This window comes from Mustelus asterias, chromosome 3, assembly GCF_964213995.1.
Source record: "Mustelus asterias chromosome 3, sMusAst1.hap1.1, whole genome shotgun sequence".
NCBI classification, from domain to species: Eukaryota; Metazoa; Chordata; class Chondrichthyes; order Carcharhiniformes; family Triakidae; genus Mustelus; species Mustelus asterias.
The window spans coordinates 137,323,091-137,347,224 of record NC_135803.1 but is presented as its reverse complement, the minus strand read 5'-3'; the positions used below and the strand labels follow the sequence as shown (position 1 = coordinate 137,347,224).

The 24,134-nt window shown below is 45.4% G+C and overlaps 1 protein-coding gene and 1 non-coding gene across 2 annotated transcripts in view; both read left to right on the top strand.

The window, feature by feature from the left end:
• Nucleotides 1–24,134, top strand: part of slc6a11b (solute carrier family 6 member 11b) — a 187,170-nt gene that overhangs the window by 139,438 nt on the left and 23,598 nt on the right. The window contains exons 8-9 of the mRNA XM_078209736.1: nucleotides 7,251–7,354; nucleotides 19,292–19,416. Coding sequence (XP_078065862.1) covers nucleotides 7,251–7,354; nucleotides 19,292–19,416 — 229 coding nt within the window. The remainder of the gene's footprint in view (nucleotides 1–7,250; nucleotides 7,355–19,291; nucleotides 19,417–24,134) is intronic.
• On the top strand, nucleotides 13,260–13,458 carry LOC144491922 (U2 spliceosomal RNA). The gene has a single exon (XR_013497513.1). It is a non-coding gene; the product is annotated as a U2 spliceosomal RNA (small nuclear RNA).

Here is a 24,134-nt window from a genome sequence, read left to right as displayed (position 1 = left end):
CGAAGAGTTGGTGGGGAATGCATTTCTGCTGATGTGTCACAGCCATTTATAATGTTCAATGGAGCACTAATTGGTTGGAGGCAGAAGCTCCATCCCTCACTCGATGGGGGAGGTCTCATCTCGCGCTGTGATGACCACATACAGTCTCAGTTCTATAAGTGCTGGAGCCCACAAGACCAGATAAATCGAGGGTCTTGTGGCAAGAAAGGGAGGGGAGGTGATGGGGCAGAGTGGGGATGAGGGGTACAGGTGGCAAGGCCAGGCAGGGAGGGAGCACCTCAGAGGAGGGGCGGCACGGTAGCACAGTGGTTAGCACTGCTGCTTCACAGCTCCAGGGTCCTGGGTTCGATTCCCGGCTCGGGTCACTGTCTGTGTGGAGTTTGCACATTCTCCTCGTGTCTGCGTGGGTTTCCTCCGGGTGCTCCGGTTTCCTCCCACAGTCCAAAGATGTGCGGGTTAGGTTGATTGGCCAGGTTAAAAAAATTGCCCCTTAGGTTAGAGGGATTAGCGGGTAAAATATGTGGGGGTAGGGCCTGGGTGGGATTGTGGTTGGTGCAGACTCGATGGGCCGAATGGCCTCCTTCTGCACTGTAGGGATTCTATGATTTCTATGAGGAGAGCAGACCTTGCCAGGTCTGTGACAGAGGTGGCCCCGATCACCTCACCTGCCCGAGGCCTGAGCAGGGCTCCAGGGTTTTGACCCAAATACAGTGAAGGAACAGCAATATATTTCCAAGTCAGGATGATGTGTGGCTTAGAAGGGAACTTTCAGGTGGTGGTGTTCCCATGTATATGCTGTCTTTGTCCTTCTAGGTGGTAGAGGTTGTTCAGAAGGTGCTTCTATGAGCCTTGGTGAGTTGCTGCAGTGCATATTGTGTAGGGTACACATTGCTGCCACTGTGGGACATTGGTCGAGGGAGTGAATGTTTAAGATGGTAGATGGGATGCCAATCAAGCCAGCTGCTTTGTCCTGGATGATGCTGAGCTTACCGAGTGTTGTTGGAACTCCTTTCATTCAAGGCAAGAGGACAGTATTCAATGACAGAAGCACAGCATTGTTACAGTGCAGAGGAAACTATTCAGGTCAAACACAGACCACCCAACAGCCCACGGGAAGTGGAGGAGAGGATATGTCAGGAGATTCTGGATAGGTGCAGAAAACATAGGGTTGTTGTAGTGGGGGACTTTAATTTCCCTGGCACAGACTGGAAAGTGATGAGAGCTGGGGGTCCGGACGGGGAGGAATTTGTAAAATGCGTACTGGAAGGTTCTTTGGAACAGTATGTAGATAGCCCGACTAGAGAGGGGGCTATACTGGACTTAGTTCTGGGAAATGAGCCCGGTCAGGTCGTCAAAGTTTCGGTAGGGGAACATGTGGCAAATAGTGACCACAACTCTGTTAACTTTAGGATAGTAATGGACAAGGATGAGTGCTGTCCTACGGGCAGGGTGCTAAATTGGGGGAAGGCTGACTATAGCCGGATTAGGCAGGAATTGGTGGATGTTGATTGGGAGAGGATGTTCGAGGGTAAGTCCGCGTCTGGCATGTGGGAGTCTTTTAAGGAACTATTGATAAGGCTGCAGGATAGGCATGTGCCTGTAAAAAGGAAAGATAGGAAAGGTAGGATTCGAGAGCCGTGGATAACCAGGGAAATTGAGGATCTGATTAAAATGAAAAGGGAGGCGTACGTTAAGTCCAGGCAACTGAAAACAGATGGAGCTCTGGAGGAATACAGAGAGAGTAGGAAAGATCTCAAACGGGGTGTTAGAAGGGCAAAAAGAGGTCACGAGATGTTCTTGGCAGGCAGGATTAAGGAGAATCCTAAGGCATTCTATTCATACGTTAGGAACAAAAGAGTTGTCAGGGAGAAAATCGGACCTCTCAGGGACAAAGGAGGGGAATTATGCTTAGAACTCAAGGGAATAGGGGAGATCCTAAATGAATACTTTGCATCGGTATTCACGAAGGAGAGAGGCGTTAACCGGGAGTGTCTCGGAGGGAGGTGTTGACCCGTTAGAGAAAATCTCCATTACAAGAGAGGAAGTGTTAGGTTTTTTAGGGAACATTAAAACTGACAAAGCCCCAGGGCCTGATGGCATCTATCCTCAACTGCTCAGGGAGACGAGAGGTGAAATTGCTGGGCCTCTGACGGAAATCTTTGTCGCTTCTTTGGACACGGGTGAGGTCCCTGAGGATTGGAGGATAGCGAATGTGGTCCCGTTGTTTAAGAAGGGTAGCAGGGATAACCCAGGAAATTATAGGCCGGTGAGCTTGACGTCCGTGGTGGGGAAGTTGTTGGAGAGGATTCTTAGAGACAGGATGTATGTGCACTTAGAACGGAACAATCTCATTAGTGACAGACAGCATGGTTTTGTGAGAGGGAGGTCGTGCCTTACAAATTTGGTGGAGTTTTTTGAGGAAGTGACAAAAACGGTTGATGAAGGAAGGGCCGTGGATGTCGTCTATATGGATTTCAGTAAGGCATTTGACAAGGTCCCACATGGCAGGTTGGTTAAGAAGGTTAAGGCTCATGGGATACAAGGAGAAGTGGCTAGATGGGTGGAGAACTGGCTTGGCCATAGGAGACAGAGGGTAATGGTCGAAGGGTCTTTTTCCGGCTGGAGGTCTGTGACCAGTGGTGTTCCGCAGGGCTCTGTACTGGGACCTCTGCTATTTGTGATATATATAAATGATTTGGAAGAAGGTGTAACTGGTGTAATCAGCAAGTTTGCGATGACACGAAGATGGCTGGAATTGCGGATAGCGAAGAGCATTGTCGGGCAATACAGCAGGATATAGATAGGCTGGAAAATTGGGCGGAGAGGTGGCAGATGGAATTTAATCCGGATAAATGCGAAGTGATGCATTTTGGAAGAAATAATGTAGGGAGGAGTTATACAATAAATGGCAGAGTCATCAGGAGTATAGAAACACAGAGGGACCTAGGTGTGCAAGTCCACAAATCCTTGAAGGTGGCAACACAGGTGGAGAAGGTGGTGAAGAAGGCATATGGTATGCTTGCCTTTATAGGACAGGGTATAGAGTATAAAAGCTGGAGTCTGATGATGCAGCTGTATAGAACGCTGGTTAGGCCACATTTGGAGTACTGCGTCCAGTTCTGGTCGCCGCACTACCAGAAGGACGTGGAGGCATTGGAGAGAGTGCAGAGAAGGTTTACCAGGATGTTGCCTGGTATGGAGGGTCTTAGCTATGAGGAGAGATTGGGTAGACTGGGGTTGTTCTCCTTGGAAAGACGGAGAATGAGGGGAGATCTAATAGAGGTATACAAGATTATGAAGGGTATAGATAGGGTGAACAGTGGGAAGCTTTTTCCCAGGTCGGAGGTGACGATCACGAGGGGTCACGGGCTCAAGCTGAGAGGGGCGAAGTATAACTCAGACATCAGAGGGACGTTTTTTACACAGAGGGTGGTGGGGGCCTGGAATGCGCTGCCAAGTAGGGTGGTGGAGGCAGGCACGCTGACATCGTTTAAGACTTACCTGGATAGTCACATGAGCAGCCTGGGAATGGAGGGATACAAACGATTGGTCTAGTTGGACCAAGGAGCGGCACAGGCTTGGAGGGCCGAAGGGCCTGTTTCCTGTGCTGTACTGTTCTTTGTTCTTTGTTCTATGTCATGTAAATTATGGTTGGATTTGGGGAGTCAGTCAGGATGTGAGTACCTCACCGCACAACTCCCAGGTTCTCACTTGCTCTTGTAGCTATAGCATTTACATGACTAGCCCAGTTCCGTTTTTGGTCATTGGTAACTCCCAGGATGTTGATAGTGGGGGATTCAGTAATGGCGATGCCATTGAATGTCATGGTTAGAATCTCTTGTTGGAGATGGTCATTGCATGGCACTTGTGTGGCACAAATGTTACTTGCAGCTTGTCAGCCCAAATCTGGATATTGTACAAGTCTTGCTGCATTTGGGCACAGCATGCTTCAGTACCAGATGAGTCACAAACAGTGCTGAACATGGTGCAATCATCAACGAACTGACCTTATGATGGAGGAGGGTCACGGGTGAAGCAGCTGGAGATAATTGGGCCCAGGACATTCCCCTGAGGAACGTTTGCAGTGAAGTCCTGGAACTGGGATAATTAATGGCAGGAAAGATAAATTGTACCTCACAGAGATCATTAAATATTCACACACAGCTTTCTATGCGATAAATTGTCACTTTGCAGTTGATTGCAAAATATGGGCTGTTAAACGTGTCCAGCCCTGTCTGTGACAGGGACTGTGACTGATGGAATTGTGTCAGAATATTTTCTCCTTAAACTATTGAAAAATTATATAAGACAGGATGGTTTTCACATGAGTTTTCAACTCTGAAGTTTAAAGTTTATTTATTCGTCACAAGTTGGCTTGCATTAACACTGCATGAAGTTACTGTGAAAATTCCCTTGTCGCCACACTCCGGTGCCTGTTTGGGAACACTGAGGGAGACTTTAGCATGGCCAGTGCACTTTAACCAGCAGGACTTTCAGACTGTGGGAGGAAACCGGAGCACCCGGAGGAAACCCACGCAGACACGGGGAGAACGTGCAGACAGTGACCCAAGTCGGGAATCAAACCTGGGCCCTTGGCACTGTGAGGCAGCAGTGCTAACCACCATGCCACCCCTCCTGCATTCATCCTCGTGAAGGCAGCCAATTTATCAGCAAACAACAGTTCTGAGTGTCAGGAATGACAATGGTATTCGCACAGCTATCATTAAATTTGTCCTCACCTGAAGTCCCTACATGCACTCTTCCAGCAGCGGTTATTGGATAAAAACCAGGAGCAAGGATCATGACTGAATTTTCTCTTCCAAACTAACAACACGCAGAAACTCAAGAGGAAATAATAAAATATTATAAATTTATTTTAAATCAATTAGTTCAATACTGAGTAACTGTGGTGATTGTCCCTTTAAGGATCAATCTGTAAGGGTCATATGACCCAGGGAACCAATCGGGGAGCAGGATGGGGGGGATCACCCTGGTAAGTGCAGGCTTCTGAACTTAGAGCCATCTTGGGAGCTGATTGCAGCCACGAGGCCGCAAGCCTCGGTATAGATTTAACCTGTAAATAAACGAGTTGTGTTTTCCATAAACTGGTGAACGAGGACCTTTGCAGTAACATATTGATGACGTGGAAGCTTAGAGATCCCAGTAAATTGTAAATAAGGATGAACTGGCTTCCAGTTAAGCAACACGTAAATTTTAAATTTTTCAACCTTGTTTTTCAATCCATCGACGATCTCACCCCACCCTCCCTATCTTTGTAATCTCCTCCAGCCCTCTTATATCTGCGCTCCTCTTATTCTGGTTTACCACTGGTGGACATGCCTTAAGCTGGGGTGGCACGGTGGCACAGTGGTTAGCATTGCTGCCTCACAGCGCCAGGGACCCAGGTTCAGTTCCGGCCTCAGCTCACTGTGGAGTTTGCACGTTCTCCCTGTGTCTGCGTGGGTTTCCTCTGGGTGCTCTGGTTTTCTCCCACAGTCCAAAGATGTGCGGGTGAGGTGAATTGGCCATGCTAAATTGACCCTAGTGTCAGGGGATTAGCGGAGTAAATATGTGGGGTTCCGGGGATCGGACCTGGGTGGAATTGTGGTCGGTGCAGACTCGATGAGCCAAATGGCCTCCTTCTGCACTGTAGAGATTCTATGAAAACCCTGGGCTCTTGAATTCCCTCCCTAAACCTCTCCGCCTTGCATCCAAACTGCCAGCTACTTTGATATATCCTTGTGTGGCTTGGCATCAAATTTTGTTTGACAGTATTGCTCCTTTGAGGCACCTTGGGACATTTTACATTGTTAAAGACGTTACATAATTACAAGATATTGCTGTTAGGATCATGACCATAATCAGTCTCCCCAATATTGAATTCAGTAGCCAATATAATATTTAAGAATCAGATATCATTGGCCATACTAAATTGCCCCTTGGTGTCCCAGGATGTGTAGGTTAGAGGGATTAGCAGGGTAATATGTGGGGTTATGGGAATAGGGCCTGGGTGGGATTGTTATCGGTACAGACTCGATGGGCCAAATGGCCTCTTTATGCACTGTAGAGTTTCTATGATTCTACCCCATATGCTTGATTTGAATGTCGGAAAAAGAAATCAGAAATAAACTACACACATATATGTAAATATGTAAACTGGTGATCATTACTTCTTCAACTTGTTACTTTACATCCAATGGCTTTATTATTATTCAGAAAGTCATGTGGAAATGTTGGCCATGATATTAATCTGGACAGACTGGAGAGAGGTGGGGTGGAAACTGCGCTGCATCAGAAATGGGGCCGAGGCTATTTTAACTCTGAGGCTTCATTCAGATATTGTCATGTGAGCTCCTAATTGAGTGCCTGAAACAGGAGGGAAGCAGCAGAAGATCACGCAATCTGGAGGCTGCTCCCCAACTCAGATTGGTGATGGGAATGAGTTCCAGCACCTCTTCATGGGGATGTTGCATATAAGGCAGGGTGCGGGGGTGGGGGAGCAGTTTAGAATAGAGGAGATCAAAACTTTCTCTGTGGGATCCAAAGCAACTGAAAGCCAACATGCCCTGTTGCATTAATATACAAGCAAAATACTGCAGATGCTGGAATCTGAAACAAAAACAGAAAATGCTGGAAAATCTCAGCAGGTCTGACAGCGTCTGTGGGGAGATAATAGAGCCAATGTTTCAAGTCTTGCCGTTTTGGAATCATAGGATACCTACAGTGCAGAAGGAGGCCATTCGGCCCATCGAGTTTGCACCGACAACAATCTCACCTAGGCCTTATCCCCGTAATCCCACTTTATTTACTCCGCTAATCCTTCTAACCTATGCATCGGAGGACATAGAGGGGCAATTTAGCAAGGCCAGTGCACCTAACCTACACATCTTTGGACTGTGGGAGGAAACCCGAGAACCCAGGGGAAACCCACGCACTCATGGGGAGAACGTGCAAACTCCACATGGACAGTCACCCAAGCCGAGAATCAAACCCAGGTCCCTGGAGCTGTGAGGCAGCAATGCTAACCACCATGCCGCCTTCGTCAGGCGAAGGGTCATCGAGACTTGAAACATTGGCTCTATACTTTCTCTGCAGATGCTGTCAGACCTGCTGAGATTTTCCAACATTTTCTGTCTTTGCTGCATTGATATTTTGGTAATCTTGCAGACGATGGTTTTATTTGATTACTTTCCTTTTAAATTTGTCATATCGAAAAATTTTGACACGTCGTCTATCTGATTTATTCACAGGTCTGGCTGGATGCCGGTACCCAGATTTTCTTCTCGTACGCAATTTGCCTCGGATGCTTGACTGCGTTAGGAAGCTATAATCCCTATCATAACAACTGCTACAGGTAAAAGGGTCATTTGTTAAAGTGGAGTTGTGAACTCGCAAGGTACAGCAGGCTAGATTTCAGCAATTGTTATTCTCGATGTTCTGTATAAAGCCAGGCAGTTTACAAAGTGCTCACTGCCACAAATCAGCATTCTTTTATCAGCTGGAGACACTAAACTTCTGTCACATTGTTCTCCTCAACAATACAATGGCTGATGTAAATAGTCGAATCCTTCGACCCTTTAGTATTTTCACTGTGAATGACACCCTAGACACTATATGTTATGCAAAAGCATTTTAAATACCATTTCATAAATTATCCACTTGTTTCTTCAATCACATATTCTTTACATGGCTACTTTATTGAACCTTAATGCTGCTTTTATCACCCTTACATGAATGGAATAATAATTCATGCCAATTTATTTCTGATTGGTGTTCCTGATGTCCTAATGAGCAAGTCTGCAGTCTTTGTAACGCACTGACAAAGACATTTCCATGTTTGATCCCTAGTCTATAGCAGGTATGGAGGCCTCAATATCGTAAGAAGTTTAACAACACCAGGTTAAAGTCCAAAAGGTTTATTTGGTAGCAAAAGCCACACAAGCTTTTGCTACCAAATAAACCTGTTGGACTTTAACCTGGTGTTGTTAAACTTCTTACTGTGTTTACCCCAGTCCAACGCCGGCATCTCCACATCATGGCCTCAATATCCCCAAAGGGGAACTCAGCTCTTGATTACCATAATGTGATCCCAGTTGGATGTCAGATGAGATAAGAACTAACTTGAGCGAAGATGCGCCCCACGGTTGATCTTCACTGATCCTCACCAGTCAGACCGGCAGAATAAGAATGGGGATTGAGTGAAGCATTGTGCTTATGACCCATCCCCCAGGCGATGAGGGGTGAGGAGAAAATCAGAAAGAAAAAGACACTGCATAGCATGCCTGTTTACATGTTGTTGCTGTCAACTGCCACCTACAAAGCGTTCTATCCGTATACTCAAGTACTAGGAATAAATACACTTCCGATATAAGTGCAACAGGCTGAAAATTCAGCAGGCACTTGGCCCCTTTTTAATTGCAAATAAGATTCTTGTCAATCTTTGGATGATTTTTGCCTGTCTGGTCTGAAAATAATTTTAAGGTTGAGTTATAACTTTTAATAATAATAATTTTTAATAAGGTTAATTTTTGGGCAGCACAGTGGTTAGCACTGCTGTCTCACAGTGCAAGGGACCCAGGTTCAATTCTGGCCTTGGGTGACTGCCTGCGTGTAGAATTTGTACATTCTCCCCGTGTCTGCGTGGGTTTCCTCCGGTGCTCTGGTTTCCTCACACAGTCCAAAGATGTGCGGATTAGATTGATTGGCCATGCTAAATTGCCCCTTAGTGTCAGGAAGATTAGCAGGGTAAATACATGTGATTATGGAGATAGGGCCTGGGTGGGATTGTTGTCAGTGCTGGGTTAATGGGGTGAATGACCTCCTTCTGCGCTGTAGGAATTCTATGGATATATTAGGACATGGCTACAAAGTTAAATTTAGTTCCTGAGATTCATTAGCTAGGGTACCAGGCAAAGTAACCAAGTTGTGTACACTGCTAGTATTACCCTAACAGTGTCAGATACTGGGGCATTGTTAACACATTCCAGAAAGACTCATACCTATAAAATTGGATTGGTTCCAATCATTGAACACTTCAAGATGCTTAGCTAAAAAGGCATTGGAGCAGCTATGGTTCACACATTCAAGAAGGAGAGTGCTCTCAATTAGGGTGGTGGTTTTGATTGACAGCTCAGCGAGACAATCTTCACACCTGAGGAGGAAGCGATTAAGCAATTTTTTACTTTCACTTTGGGTGAAAAATTAAAGCTGCGCAAGATTTTGTGTGTGGCAGAAGCATGGCGGCCTCTGACTTTCTGACCTGACTTTTAGCTCCGGAGACAGGTTAAAATGCAAACATTTCATACAGGAATTGTACCTCTCCCCAACCCCAAAACTTCCAACTTTAATGGACACAGGGATGCTGGCAACCAATCCACTCGTGGGAGTCGGATCGGTATTGTAAATATTATAATGAGGCTGCATGCCTTCATTTTAACAGCCATTCTATTTTTATATTGATCTGGTTTCCAAGGCCTTGGGAAACCCGGCAGGTGAAAGGCAACAAGCAGCACTGAGTCCATGAGGTAAAAATGGGACAGATTCAGAACAGCTCAAAACTGGGCATCCATGAGGCATTGTGCATCTTCAGCAGCAGGGTGGTATTCAACCACAATCCGTAACCTCTTGCCCCAGAATATACCTTACTCCACCACTACCACCAAGCCAAAGCATGAATCCTGATTCAGTGAAGAGTACAGGAGGGGATGTCAGGAGCAATGCTATGTATAGCCAAAAATTAGGTGTCAACCTGGTGAAGCTACAACAGAAGACTGACTACCTGCAGGCCAAACAGAGGCAGCATGCAATAGACAGAGCTAAGTGATCCCACTGCAGTGCTGCTGCACCTTGCCATGAATGGTGATGGACAATTAAACAACTAACAGGAGGAGGAGGCACCAAAATACCTGTATCCACATCCTCAGTGATGAGGGAGCCCTGCACATCAGTGCAAAACACAAGATTGAAGCTTCTGCAATCATTTACAGCCAGAAATGCTGAATGAATCCATAGAATCCCTACAATGCAGAAGGAGGCCATTCGGCTCATCGAGTCTGCACCGACCCTATTCTCATAACCCCACATATTTACCCTGTTAATCCCCTGACACAGGGTCAATTTATGTGGCCAACCAACCCTAACCCGCACATCTTTGGAGTGTGGGAGGAAACTGGAGCACCCGGAAGAAACCTACGCAGACATGGGGAGAATGTGCACACTCCACACAGACAGTTACCCGAGGCCGGAATTGAACCCAGGTCCCTGGTGCTATGAGGCAGCAGTGCTAATCGGTGTGCCACCATGCCACCCCAATGATCCACTTTGGCTTCCTCCTGAGGTCTCCAGCATCACAGAAGCCAATCTTCAACCATGATTCACTCCACATGATATCAAGAAATGATTGAAGAAAGTGGACACTGCAACGACTGTGGGCTGTCAAACCATCTCACAACGATATTGAGAACTTGTGCTTCAGAACTAGCCATGTCCCTAGCCAAGCAGTACAACTACAACACTGTATCTAGTTGACAATGTGGAGATGGACAAGGTTGTCCTGTACACACTAATCCAACTCTGCCAATTACCACACCATCAATCTGCTCTCGAGCATCAGTAACGTGATGGAAGGAGTTTCTAACTCAGAAAGAACCTATCCACTGATTCTCAGCATGGGTTCCACCAAGGCAACTCAGCTCCTGACCTTATTACAGCCCTGGTATAAAAGTTGACTAAAGAGCTGAATTCTAGAGGTGAGGTGAGAATCACTCGCCTTGACATCAAGGCAGAAGGTGTGGCATCAAGGAGACCTGGCAAAATTGAAGTCACTGGGGGAGAACTTCCCACTGGTTGGAGTCATATATAGCACAAAGGCAGATGGCTTTGGTTGTTGGAGATCAATCATCTCAGTTCCAGGACATCAGTGTAGGAGTCCCACAGGGTGGTGTCCTGTGGCACAACCATATGCTGCTGTTCCATCAATCCTTCCTTCCATCATAAGGGCAAAAGTGGGGGTATTAGCTGATGATTGCACAATATTCACAACTATTGAAGCAGTCCACACCAATATATAGCAAGATTGAGACAACATGCAAGCATGGGCTGATTATTAGCAAGCGACATTCGTGCTACACAAATGTCAGGCAAAGACCATCTCCAACAAGATAAAAATTCCTGTTGGCATTCAAAGGCATTACCTTCACTGAATCTCCCACAGTGGCAGCAATGTGTATGATATACAAGATGCACTGCAGCGCCTCAATCCTTCGACAGCACCTTCCAAACCTGGGACCTCCACTACCTAGAAGGACAAGGAGAACAGATATGTAGGAACACCTGCAAGTTCCCCTCCAACCCATGCACTATCCTGACTTGGAATTATATCACCATCCCTTTAATGTCACTGAGGCAAAATCCTGGAACTCCCTTCTGTAAGTTTACCCAGACCAGATGCACTGTAGCTGTTCAAGAAGGTGGGCACAGTAAGAAGTCTCACAACACAGGTTGACGTCCAACAGGTTTATTTGGAATCACAAGCTTTCGGAGCTCTGCTCCTCATTAATGGTTCCAACCATTATCTTGCAATTGTGTCTTGGCCTATATATGCCGTGTTTGTGAAACCTACCTTACTCACTCACTCTCTGGTGCTTGTTCAGGTCAATGCACCTGACCAGCACGTCTTTTGGACTGTGGGAGGAAACCGGAGCACCCGGAGGAAACCCACACAGACTCGGGGAGAACGTGCAAACTCCACACAGATAGTGACCCAAGCCGGGAATCGAACCCAGGTCCCTGGCGCTGTGAGGCAGCAGTGCTAAACACTGTGCCACCGTGCCATCCCATATTAGGGATGGGCAAAAATGCTGGCCTTGCATCCCATGCAATAATTTTTCAAGAGCCTTTTTGTACTGCTTGTGGGTCAGAAGGAGCAGGAGTGTTTCTTCCAGGCACAACGAGCTGTCCAATAAACCCTGCTTCTGCAAAGCACATCCACCAATGTTTCCTGACTTCAACATACCCGCACAAAATGCATTTGTGACCTGAAATCCAGGTCTCTGAGGACATGCCAATCAATTCAACAATTCTGACTTCTAAAGTAAGACAGGTCCACTTCTGGGATATAATTTATACTCTTCATTGTCTTTGACATAGGTAAGTTTCACTTTAAAACTGGTTTTTGATGCAATTCATCCACATACGAATGGCATATTTGGGCAGCTGTTGGCATTTAGGCCCTGGCATTTCCACTGAAGTGCAGGGGAACCTGCCCTGGGCATAAACCCAGCCCGTTGGGTTCGCAGAAGGCAATGCTTTGAACACAGGCCATTGTCTAGTGCAGACCCAAAACATTGAACAGTCTTATAATGTTAAATAGAAAATCAAACCCAAAATCCTGAGCAGCCTGCTGGAAGTGCAGCAGAGCAGCAGAAAGTGCCTTACCCGCAAATCTTTTCTTTCTTTGTCCCCAGAGAAAGGCAAGACCTGTCTTCTGAAAGCAATTGACTCTATTCTAGAATTATTTACCTGCTGCCGGCATGTTCGAAGACTTTCAGAGACCCCGTGCAGAACTCACAGCTCTCTGTGGAGCTAAAGATGATATAATGGATGGAGCTCCCAGGACCACCCCCAGATATACCCCTCTGCTTTCTATTGATGTGTGTGCAGTGGGAGCAGATAGAAAACATCTTTCCATGTACTGATTGGATTTCCCAGATAAATAATGCAAAAATCCAGCAAATCTAGGTTCTGACCCAAGCTCTTGGAATGCCCTCCCTGCACCTCTCCACCTCTCTACCTCGCTTTCCTTTAAGACACTCCTCAAAACCTATCTCTTTGCCCAAGCTTTTGGTCATCTGACCTACCATCTCTTTAAATGGCTTGGCACATCCTTTCAGAATGCTCTCATGAAGTGCTTTGGAACGTTTCATGGTATTAAAGGTGCTATTGAAGTCTAAGTTATTGGCCCAAATGGCCTTTTGGCTAAGATCAAATGTAGTTTTGTTGTCCTGCACTTCATTGAAGTCATGAGGTTACACCAAAGCTTCATTTGAAGCAATTTTTTAAAGCAGCATCTCGACCTTTTGGCTAAGATGCAAATGAGATCCAGCCTTGGACAAGGTGCAGTGCCTGCTCCAATCAGCTTGGATCATGTAGATCAAGCCCAAGACAGGAAGTGGTGAGCCTGTCTTATCAGCTTGGATCTGGAATGTCTCACTTGCTGAGACTTTGAATTGGATATAAATGGGGGAAAAAAATTATTGGACACTGTTTCTCGGCCTTTTGGCTAAGATCAAGTGTAGTTTTGTTGTCCTGCACTTGATTGAAGTCATGAGGTTACATTGAGGCTTCATTTGAAGCAATTTTTTAAAGTGGCATCTCGGCCTTTTGGCTAAGATGCAAATGAGATCAAGCCTTGGACAAGGTGCAGTGCCTGCGCCAATCAGCTTGGATCGTGTAGACCAAGCCCAAGACAGGAAGTGGTGAGCCCTGTCTTGTCAGCTTGGATCTGGGAATGTCTCACTTGCTGAGACTTTGAATTGGGCTTTGATTGGATTGAATTGGATATTAAAAAAATTTTTTAAAGTTGTTGGCCCAAATGGAAGGTGGGAATGCAGAGCTATTCTTCCCTTCTTACACCCTGGAATTTTGTGTCAGCAAACAAGATCTCCATGTAGAAATTACCAGTTTCCAGCTGATTCTGCAACTGATGCCTTACCCACTCCGGTATGAGTGGTTCATCTCTGAATTCCAAACCATACTCAACATGAAACACCAACCCAGATTCCCAAAGTTTGATTAGTCAAAATAAATAATACCATTCAGAAGAGGTCTGGTGGACTATTTAGTGAATTCTTCTTGCCGGCAACTGTTCAGATAGAGTGAGCGTTAACCGCTGTTAATTGAACATCAAGCTGCAGAGTGTACATGTTCTGTTTTTCGAAAGCACTCGCCTGTGCCTGTAGAACAAGAGGTTTGGGATCCTATTACCTGTTGAGTGCCATTAGTGTTAATTCTGCCTTGCACGTGTGTGTGTGTGTGTGTGTGGTCGTCGTTCTGATCTATATTCAAAGGAATTTGGAGGTGGATGTTTGGAGGTCTTACATCAAGATGGGAGTAAAATAAAGGATAGAAACATAGAAAATAGGAGCAGCAGGAGGCCATTTGGCCCTTCGAGCCTGCTCCACCATTCATCACGATCATGGCTGATCATCCAACTCAATAGCCTAATCCTGCTTCCTCCCCATAACCTTTGATCCCATTCACCCCAAGTGCTATATCTAGTCGCCTCTTGAATACGTTCAATGTTTTGGCATCAACTACTTCCTGTGGTAATGAGTTCCACAGACTCACCAGTCTTTGGGTGAAGAAATGTCTCCTCATCTCCGTCCTAAATGGTCTATCCCGAATCCTCAGACTGTGACCCCTGGTTCTGGATTCCCCCACCATCGGGAACATCCTCCCTCCATCTATCCTGTCTAGACCTGTTAGAATTTTATAAGCCTCTATGAGACCCCCCTTCATTCGTCCGAACATCATGGAAAACAATCCTAACCTAGTCAATCTCTCCTCATACATCAGATAGAGCTTTCACTTACGCAGCACCTTTATGACCTTAACGAATCCAAAAGCATTTTATCGCCAATGTAAGTCTGAAGCTGTCAGATATAAAGACTAATCAGATACTCCACAGTGCTCTCACAATCAGCTTGTATTGAGAGCAGACATAACAGAGGCATTTTCACTGTTTTTGACATTTCAGGAGATCATTCGGTCTTGTAATTACTGTTTGTAATTGTAACCTGCTCCATTTCAATAAAGCAACCTTGTAGTTTCCAATCTAAACCATGCTTTGCGAGAGTATTTATTAATTCTTCCATTTGCCATAGTCCAGGAGATCCTGTGGTTCATATGACACATTCCAGTAATGATGTGGAGATGCCGGTGTTGGACTGGGGTGAACACAGTAAGAGTTTTAACAACGCCAGGTTAAAAGTCCAACAGGTTTATTTGGTAGCAAATACCATTAGCTTTCGGAGCGCTGCTCCTTCGTCAGATGGAGTGGAAATGTGCTCTCAAACAGGGCACAGAGACACAAAATCAAGTTACAGAATACTGATTAGAATGCGAATCCCTACAGCCAATGAAGAGATGTGTATTGTCTCCAGACAGGATAGCCCGCAAGTCCAGGAGGCAAGCTGTGGGGGGTTACTGATAATGTGACATAAATCCAACGTTTTCAACGTTCTCCAAGGCGGCCTTCATGACACACGACAGCGCAGAGTCGCTGAGCAGAAACTGATAGCCAAGTTCCGCACACATGAGGACGGCCTAAACCGGGATGTTGGATTTATGTCACATTATCAGTAACCCCCACAGCTTGCCTCCTGGGCTTGCGGGCTATCCTGTCTGGAGACAATACACATCTCTTTCACCTGTGCTTAATGCTCCCTCCACCCACATTGTCTGTATCTTTAAGATCTGGTTGGCTGTAGGGATTCGCATTCTAATCAGTATTCTGTAACTTGACTTTGTGTCTCTGTGCCCTGTTTGAGAGCACATTTCCATTCCATCTGACGAAGGAGCAGCGCTCCGAAAGCTAATGGTATTTGCTTCCAAATAAACCTGTTGGACTTTAACCTGGTGTTGTTAAAACTCTTACTACATTCCAGTAAGTCAGAAGGCAGTAACAAGTGTTCATTGTTTGAACCTGGATTTTGCAACATTCCCCTAGGCATTGAATGGGTAAAGGGTTATTTGGTTCACAGGAGATGTGGCAGCACTTACAGTTGTAATGTTGAATCCATGCAATATACCTCATGTAAATACCTAAAGAGAATATCAGAAGATGTTGAATGGAAACAAGACTCTAGACTGCTTTTATTATTTTGTAGCTTTTTCTTATCAATATCATTGACATTTTTTAATAAAGGACAACAGAGCAAGTGTACCCTGTTTCTGGGTCCCTTTAAGATTAGATAATTCTGTAAAACTGAGAAAGTGGAAAATTGCCTTTGGAGTGAGTGGGGTGGATTTTCTGATTGTGCTCAAGAAAGAGGTGTAAATGATGCAAGAAATGTGGGTCACAATTGGTTATGTTCGATCTCTGTTTACCTGGCCGTTTGTTTTTTATGTTAGGGTTTTCAAATGACTGCAGAAATACTCACTGGTTTGATCGGATACAAATTTAAATGAGGCTCTTACATAACTATTTGGATATTCACGCAATTTCCCGGAACTTGTGCAAAGTGGTTAAAAATTGTGGAATTATGCAACACTGCAATATGATCAGTGACAGAGCGTAGACAAGGATTGTGGAATAGAATCATAGAATCCCTACAGCGCAGAAGGAGGCCATTTGGCCCATCAAGCCTTCACTGACAACAATCCCACCTAGGCCCTATTCCTGTAACCCCACATATTTACCCTGCCAGTCCCCCTGACACTAAGGGGCAATTTAGCATAAATAACCTGCACATCTTTGGAGGGAGTGAATATTTGTGGAAGGGTAGCAATTAAATGGCTGCATTGTCCTGAATGGCATCGAACTTCTTGAGTGTTGATAGTTGGGGATTCAGTGATGGTAATGCCATTGAATGTCAAGGGGTGATGGTTAAATCCTCTTTTGTTGGAAATATTCATTGTCTGGCACTTGTGTGGTGCAAATGTTACTTGCCACTTGTCAGCCCGAGCCTGGATATTGCCCAGGTCCTGCTGCATTTGGACATGGACTGCTTCAGTATCTGAGGAGTTGCAAGTAGTGCTGAACATTGTGCAGTCATCAGCGAACATCCACATTTCTGATCTTATGATGGAAAACAAAATACTGCTGATGCTGGAATCTGAAACAAAAACAGAAAAATGCTGGAAAATCTCATCAGGTCTGACAGCATCTGTGGAGAGAGAATAGAGCCAGTGTTTCGAGTCTGAATGACCCTTCGTCAGAGCTGTACTGACTCCAGTTTTGCGAGTGTTCCTTGTTGCCAGACTCGGTCAAATGCTGCCTTGATGTCAAGGGCAGTCACTCTCAACTCGCCTCTGGCATTCAACTCTTTTGTCCATGTTTGAACCAAGGCTGTAATGAAGTCAGGAGCTGAGTGACAGAACCCAAACTGAGCATCGGTGAGCAGGTTATTGCTGAGTAAGTGCCGCATGATTGCACTGTTGATGACCTCTTCCATCACTTTACTGATGATCGAGAGTAGACTGATGGGCTGATAATTATTCAGGTTGGATTTGTCCTGGTGTACAGGACATACTTGGGCAATTTTCCACATTGCCAGGTAGATACCAGTATTGTAGCTGTACTGGAACAGCTTGGCTAGGAGTGCAGCAAGCTCTGGAGCACAAGTCTTCATAAAAATGGGTGGAATGAGGTCATAAGATCGTCCTCATAGCCTTTGCAGTGCCTTCAACCGTTTCTTGATATCACGTGGAGTGAATCAAATCAGCTGAAGACTGGCATCTGTGATGCTGGGGACCTCCGGAGGAGATAGAGATGGATCACCTGCTCGGCACTACTGGCTGAAGATTGTTGCGAATGCTTTAGCCTTATCTTGTCCACTGATGTGCCGGGCTCCCCCATCATTGAGGATGGGGATATTTGTGAAACCTCAACTTCCAGTGAGCTGTTTAACTGTCATGGCTGGATGTGGCAGGACTGCAGAGCTTAGAACTGATCGTTGGTTACAGAATTGCTGACCTCTGTCCATTACTTGCTGATTATGCCGTTTGGCACACAAGTAGTCCTGTGTTTCAGCTTTACCTGGTTGACATTTCATTTTAAAGTAAGCCTGGTGTTGCTCCTGGCATGCTCTCCTGCAGTCTTCATTAAACCAGGGTTGATCCCCTGGCTTGGTGATAAGGGTAGAATGGGGGGATATGCTGGGCCATGAGGTTACAGATTGCTGATTGCCCTCATAGAGGCCCAGTCTTGAGTTGCTAGATCTGTTCGAAGTCTGTCCTATTTAGCATGGTGATGGTGCCACACAACACGATGGAGGGTATCCTCAATACGGAGTTGGGACATTGTCTCCATAAGGACTGTGTGGTGACCACTCCTGCTGGTACTGTCATGGACAGATGCATCTGCAGCTGGCAGGTGTTGCAACTTTTACAGATGCACCATAGAAAGCATTCTTTCTGGTTGTATCACAGCTTAGTATGGCTCCTGCTCTGTCCAATGTAGCTCATTCCATCACACAAACCAGCCTCCCACCCATTGACTTTTCTACACTTCCCGCTGCCTTGGCAAAGCAGCCAGCAGGATTAAGGACCCCACGCACCCCGGACATTCTCTCTTCCACCTTCTTCCGTCGGGAAAAAGATACAAAAATCTGAGGTCACGTACCAACCGACTCAAGAACAGCTTCTTCCCTGCTGCTGTCAGACCTTTGAATGGACCTACCTTGCACTAAGTTGATCTTTCTCTACACCCTAGCTATAACTGTAATACTACATTCTGCACTCTCTCCTTTCCTTCTCTATGAACGGTATGCTTTGTCTGTATAGCGCGCAAGAAACAATACTTTTCACTGTATGTTAATAAATGTGACAATAATAAATCAAATCAAAATCAAAAGGATGAGGTCAAGTATGTTTATCTCCCTTATTGGTTCCCTCACCGCTTGCCGCAGACTCAGTCTAGCCGCTGGTTGTACAGCTGAAGCAGATTACAATGCTACAGCTCCTTATCTACACTTTGGCACTGATCATATTGCAGTGTTCTGTTTATTGAGTTATAATTAAATACAATCTCATTTTACCTCTCAGATTGGCTGCTAAAAGGCAGAGAACTGTCTACACTTGTTTGGTGCAACAATCCTACCTTGTACCTTGTGCTTCTCCCCCATGCTAGATATTTAGTTAGTGCATAGCAAATGAGCATGAGCCCTTTAAAAGCTACTGATGCTTGACATTGATGACATGCCCAGGGAACCAGAAAATTGTGAAAATGATCTTGCCTCACGTTATCAAGCGAAGTAAGCTCAGTTGTGCAAGCAAGCGAAAATAGTGTTTGGCTAACATTTTGGGTTATTTGTATGAAGTGTTTTGGTAACTTTTCGGAATACAGATGATTAGATTAATGTTTCCTGATTTTTGACGCGACGGAGACAATACTTCTTTTCTTACCAATGAGCCACTTTGAAGTTAGAGCTGATATCCATCCGTTTAAAGGTGCATTCAACATGGTGATCACCATGAATATTAACCAAACTGTTCTCTAGATAATAGACACGTGTTCTTTGAAGACGGAAGGTGTTTTGAGCATTAAGTAAATGTTCTTACTGTTTTGCAGGGATTGCATAATGCTGTGCTGCCTGAACAGTGGCACCAGCTTCATCGCTGGCTTTGCTATTTTCTCCGTGTTAGGATTCATGGCTTTTGAACAGGGAGTCCCGATAGCGGAAGTCGCTGAATCAGGTGGGTTGCAAGCAACCAGGTAAACTGTAACTTTGATCCAAGCTTGACACCCCAAATAATGTTAAAGGAAAATTTGGGTCCACAAATGATTCCTGCTCAGCGTCAATTCCTAAATATCAACAAGACCATAAGATATAGGAGCAGAATTAGTCCATTTGGCCCATCGAGTCTGCTCCAGCATTCAATCATGGCTGATACATTTCTCAACCCCATTCTCCCGCCTTTTCCCCATAACCTTTGATCCCCTTACCAATCAAGAACCTATCTGTCTCTGTCTTAAATGCACTCAATGACCTGGCCTCCACAGCCTTCTGTGGCAATGAATTCCAGAGATTCACCACCCTCTGGCTGAAAAGATTCTTCCTCAGCTTGGTTCCAGTCCTTTGCTTTGAGGCTGTGCCCTTTTGTCCTGGTCTCCCCTACCAGTCTATTCAGGCCTTTCAGTATTCTGTAAGTTTCAATGGGATTCCCCCGCCATCCTTCTAAACTCCATCGAGTACAGACACAGAGATCTCAAACGCTACTCATGCACCAAGCTTTTAATCCTGGGATCATTCTCGTGAACCTAATCCCATCTCTTGGAGAGTAAAAGGTAGGCGTTCATCTTCGGTGATAGTGAAACATGGGCATTACCGAATCGGCCACTCCACACTACATTTAGATCCATTGACTTCAATGCAACCAACTATCAGCTTTGGCCTAAGGTTGGTGATTCAATGTAATGTTCCTCGTTTTGCACTACTTCTCAAGAGGAACTGCACCCTCGTTGTCTCTATATTTACATTTCCTTGTTTGCTCCACTTAGAATCCTACAGTTTAGAAGTTTACAGTTTGGCCCATCGAGTCTGCATCGACCACAATCCCACCCAGGCCCTATCCCCATAACCCCATGCATTTGCCCTAGCTAGTCCCCCGACACATGGCCAATTCACCTAACCCGCACATCTTTGGATTGTGGGAGGAAACCGGAGCACCCGGTGGAAACCCACGCAAGACACGGGGAGAATGTGCAAACTCCACACAGACAGTGACCTGAGACTGGGATTGAACCCAGGTCCCTGGCGCTATGAGGCAGCAGTGCTAACCATTGTCCCACCGTGCTGCCCATTTGGAGAGAAGGATAAGTCTTGCCTTTGTTTTTGGGACTCGAGAGAGAACTTGTCACACAGACTGAGTCAGAAACAGGGGATTAAAAACAGACAATGCTGAAAATGTGCGGTACATCCGGCAGCCTCTGTGGGGAGAGGAACAGAATGAATGTTTCAGATCGGTGACCTTTCATCAGAACTCATCTGTTATTCACTCACATTTCCAACATTTGCAGCGTTTTGCTTTTGTTTTAGAAACTGGAGAAATGTGTTGGGGAACACTCACGGGTTCCCATATGATACTTAAAGCTGAAGTTATAAACTTGTCTCTTGCTCATCGGCTGGTTTCGGAGCTTCCTGATGTAGTTTCTGTCTACACTAACTTTAATCCTCTCGAAAGGTGGCAGGCAATAATTCATCCCTGGTTAGCCTGACATCATCACTAAGAATATTCCATCACCTGAACTTAGATTTAGGAAAGATTATGCTGGTCACAACAGATTCTGCACTTGTGCTGATCATGCTGAGGTTTTGGAGAATGAAATAGAGTTCCCACTTTTCTTATACAACATCAGCAGCAAGTTTACCAGTATCCCAGATTTGGTATAAGGAGAAGCATGTCCACATAAGCCCAACAATGCATCCTAACTTCAAACACCCACTAGAGCATCATCCCAAATCACACGTTCAATAAAAACCTGGAATTAAAAGTCTTAACGATGACCATGAAACCATTGTCGGAAAAACCCATCTGGTTCACTAATGTCCTTTAGGGAAGGAAATCTGCCGTCCTTACCCGGTCTGGCCTACATGTGACTCCAGATTCACAGCAATGTGGTTGACTCTTAAATGCTCTAGGGGATGGGCAATAAATGCTGGCCCAGTCAGCGATGCCCACATCCCACGAACGAATTTTTAAAAAACCAAAGCTATTAATTTGGATTTTCTGAGGAAAGTTTGCTTTGCTAATTTAAAAACCTTCCAATTATTCTTTTCTCTTATTTCTTTTGTTCATGCCTTCTTTAAGTTTCCTGTAATTTCTTGCTTTTCTTAAAAAATAAAACTGTTCCAGGTGTTGGGGCATTATGATCAGCACGGGCTTGGAGGGCTGAAGGGCCTGTTTCTGTGCTGTACTTGTCTTTGTGTATTTACTTTTTTGAAATGAAATCCTTTTCCCTTTTGCTCTTCTTAAATACACATTTTTTTCTGTTCCTTTTTTTTCCTCTTTTGGTTGTGTCTTGATTCATTCTGCAAGGCAACAAGAATCTGCAGAAAGATTAAAGTTTATTTATTAGTGTCACAAGTAGGCCTACTTTCACACTGCAATGAAGTTACTGTGAAAATCCCCCAGTCGCCACACTCCGGCGCCCGTTCGGGTACACTGAGGGAGAATTTAGCATGGCCGATGCACCTAACCCACACATCTTTGGACTGTGGGAGGAAACAGGAGCAAACCCACGCAGACACGGGGAGAATGTGCAAACTCCACAAAGACAGTGACCCAAGCCAGGAATTGAATCTGGGTCCCTGGCACTGAGAGGCAGCAGTGCTAACCACTGTGCCACCTTGCCGACTGGAATGATTGAGGGCAGAGGAAAGATATCAGAGAGAGGCCGAGACTCTGTAATGCCAGGGAGGAAAAACAAACAGCAGAGAGAAGCCGGGACATGATCAAGATGATAAACCTGGGTTTCAGTCCATTTAGATCGAGAAAATAACACAGCCCTGTGCAATTGGGGAATGGCATGCTCTGCTGAGCAGTTAAAGCCTTTTGTCAGCTACATATTTACATCTTTACCAGTCAAAACATTGCGCCAGTAAGTGGCAGGACCAAGAATTGCACTGGATTTACAATCAGGATGCAAGCTCGTAAAAAAGAAAAAAAAATCAGGTTACCATGGAAACCACAAATAAGATTTTACCGCTTGCCTATTAAGAGATGAGACGAAACTGGAAAGGAAAGAATGAAACAGCTCAATTCTCCTTGCTTTATTTGGGAATGCCAAATAAATCATTTTCACCGTTGTCTATTATTGAAAAGGAAGTATACAGCACTAAATCCTGCCAAAATACATATTTGAGGTTGATGAATTTAGATGTAACTGAGCATTCTAACATTGACGCAATAAGGATCCATATTTTTCTGTACATGTAAACTTTGATAAGAAAGCCTGTTCTGGATAAATAGACAGGCTTCGGCAGAATAATGCAGCAACAACAAGAAGTGGCATCTCAAGTGGTATCTCTGTAGCACATTTCACGTAAAAGCACAAAACTGGAGTGTTGTGAAGCAAACTTTAACACCGATTTATACAAGAAGGTAGATGGGCAGATGAGCAAAATCTCAGTTCAAGAGGTAGGTTCCAGGAACGTCTGAAAGGAGGAAAGAGAGGTAGGGAAGCAGAAAAGGCTTCATGGAATCTCTACTATGCAGAAGGAGGCCATTCGGCCCATCCGGTCTGCACCAACTCTCCAACAGAGCATCTTACCCAGGCCCACTCTATCCCCGTAACCACGCTAATCCCCCTAAACTACACTAAGGAGAAATTTAGCATGGCCAGTCCACCTAACCTGAACATCTTTGGACTGTGGGAGGAAACTGGAGCACTCGGAGGAAACCCACGCAAACACGGGGAGAACATGCAAACTCTACATAGGCAACCACCCAAGGCTGAAATGGAACTCGGGTCCTGGCACTGTGAGGCAGCAGTGTTAACCACTAGGGAGTGAATTTAGAGCTTGGGGTCTCGGCAGCTGAGGGCAAGTCCATCGATGATGGAAGGATTAAAATCTGGAATGTTCCACAGGCCAGAATGAGAGAGTACAGACATCTCAGTTTAAGTTTATTTATTAATGTCACAAGTAGGCTTACATTAACATTGCTATGAAGTTACTGTGAAAATCCCCTAGTTCACCACGCTCCAGCTGTTCAGGTACACTGAGGGAGAATTTAGCATGGCCAATGCACCTAACCAGCACATCATTCGGACTGTGAGAGGAAACTGGAGCACCCGGAGGAAACTCACACAGACATGGAGAGAATGTGCAGACTCCACACAGACAGTGACCCAAGCCGAGAATCAAACCCAGGTCCCTGACGGTGTGAGACAGCAGTACTAACCGCTGTGCCACCAGGCTGCCCATAAAGTCTGGACTTTCATTGTCACTGGGAGGTGACTGACAGTGCTGGGGGACAGTATTAATCAATCTGGGGCACCCTGCAGGATCTAAGCTTTATCAGGCACTGTTGTTCCCTGTTTGATCCACTGTCTGAGGTAGTTTATCCGACAAGTGACCCAAGCCAGGCATCGAAATCGGGTCCCTGTCGCTGTGAGGCAACTGTGCCACCGTGCAGAGGATTGCGAGGGTAGAAGGAGATTACAGAGACAGGAGCAAGACCACGGATGGATTTAAAAACAAGGATGAGAATTTTTAAATGACGGCATTGCTTGACGGGGAACTAATGTAGGTCAGGATGATGAGTGAGTGGACTTGGTGCTTGTAAGGATACAGCAGAAGAGCCTTTGCTAACCTCAAGTTTATGGGGGCAGGGGGAGGGGGCGTTGGTAGAACATGGAAGACAGGCCAGGGGTGTACTGGAGTAGTGAGGTATAAGGGTTAACAAAGGCA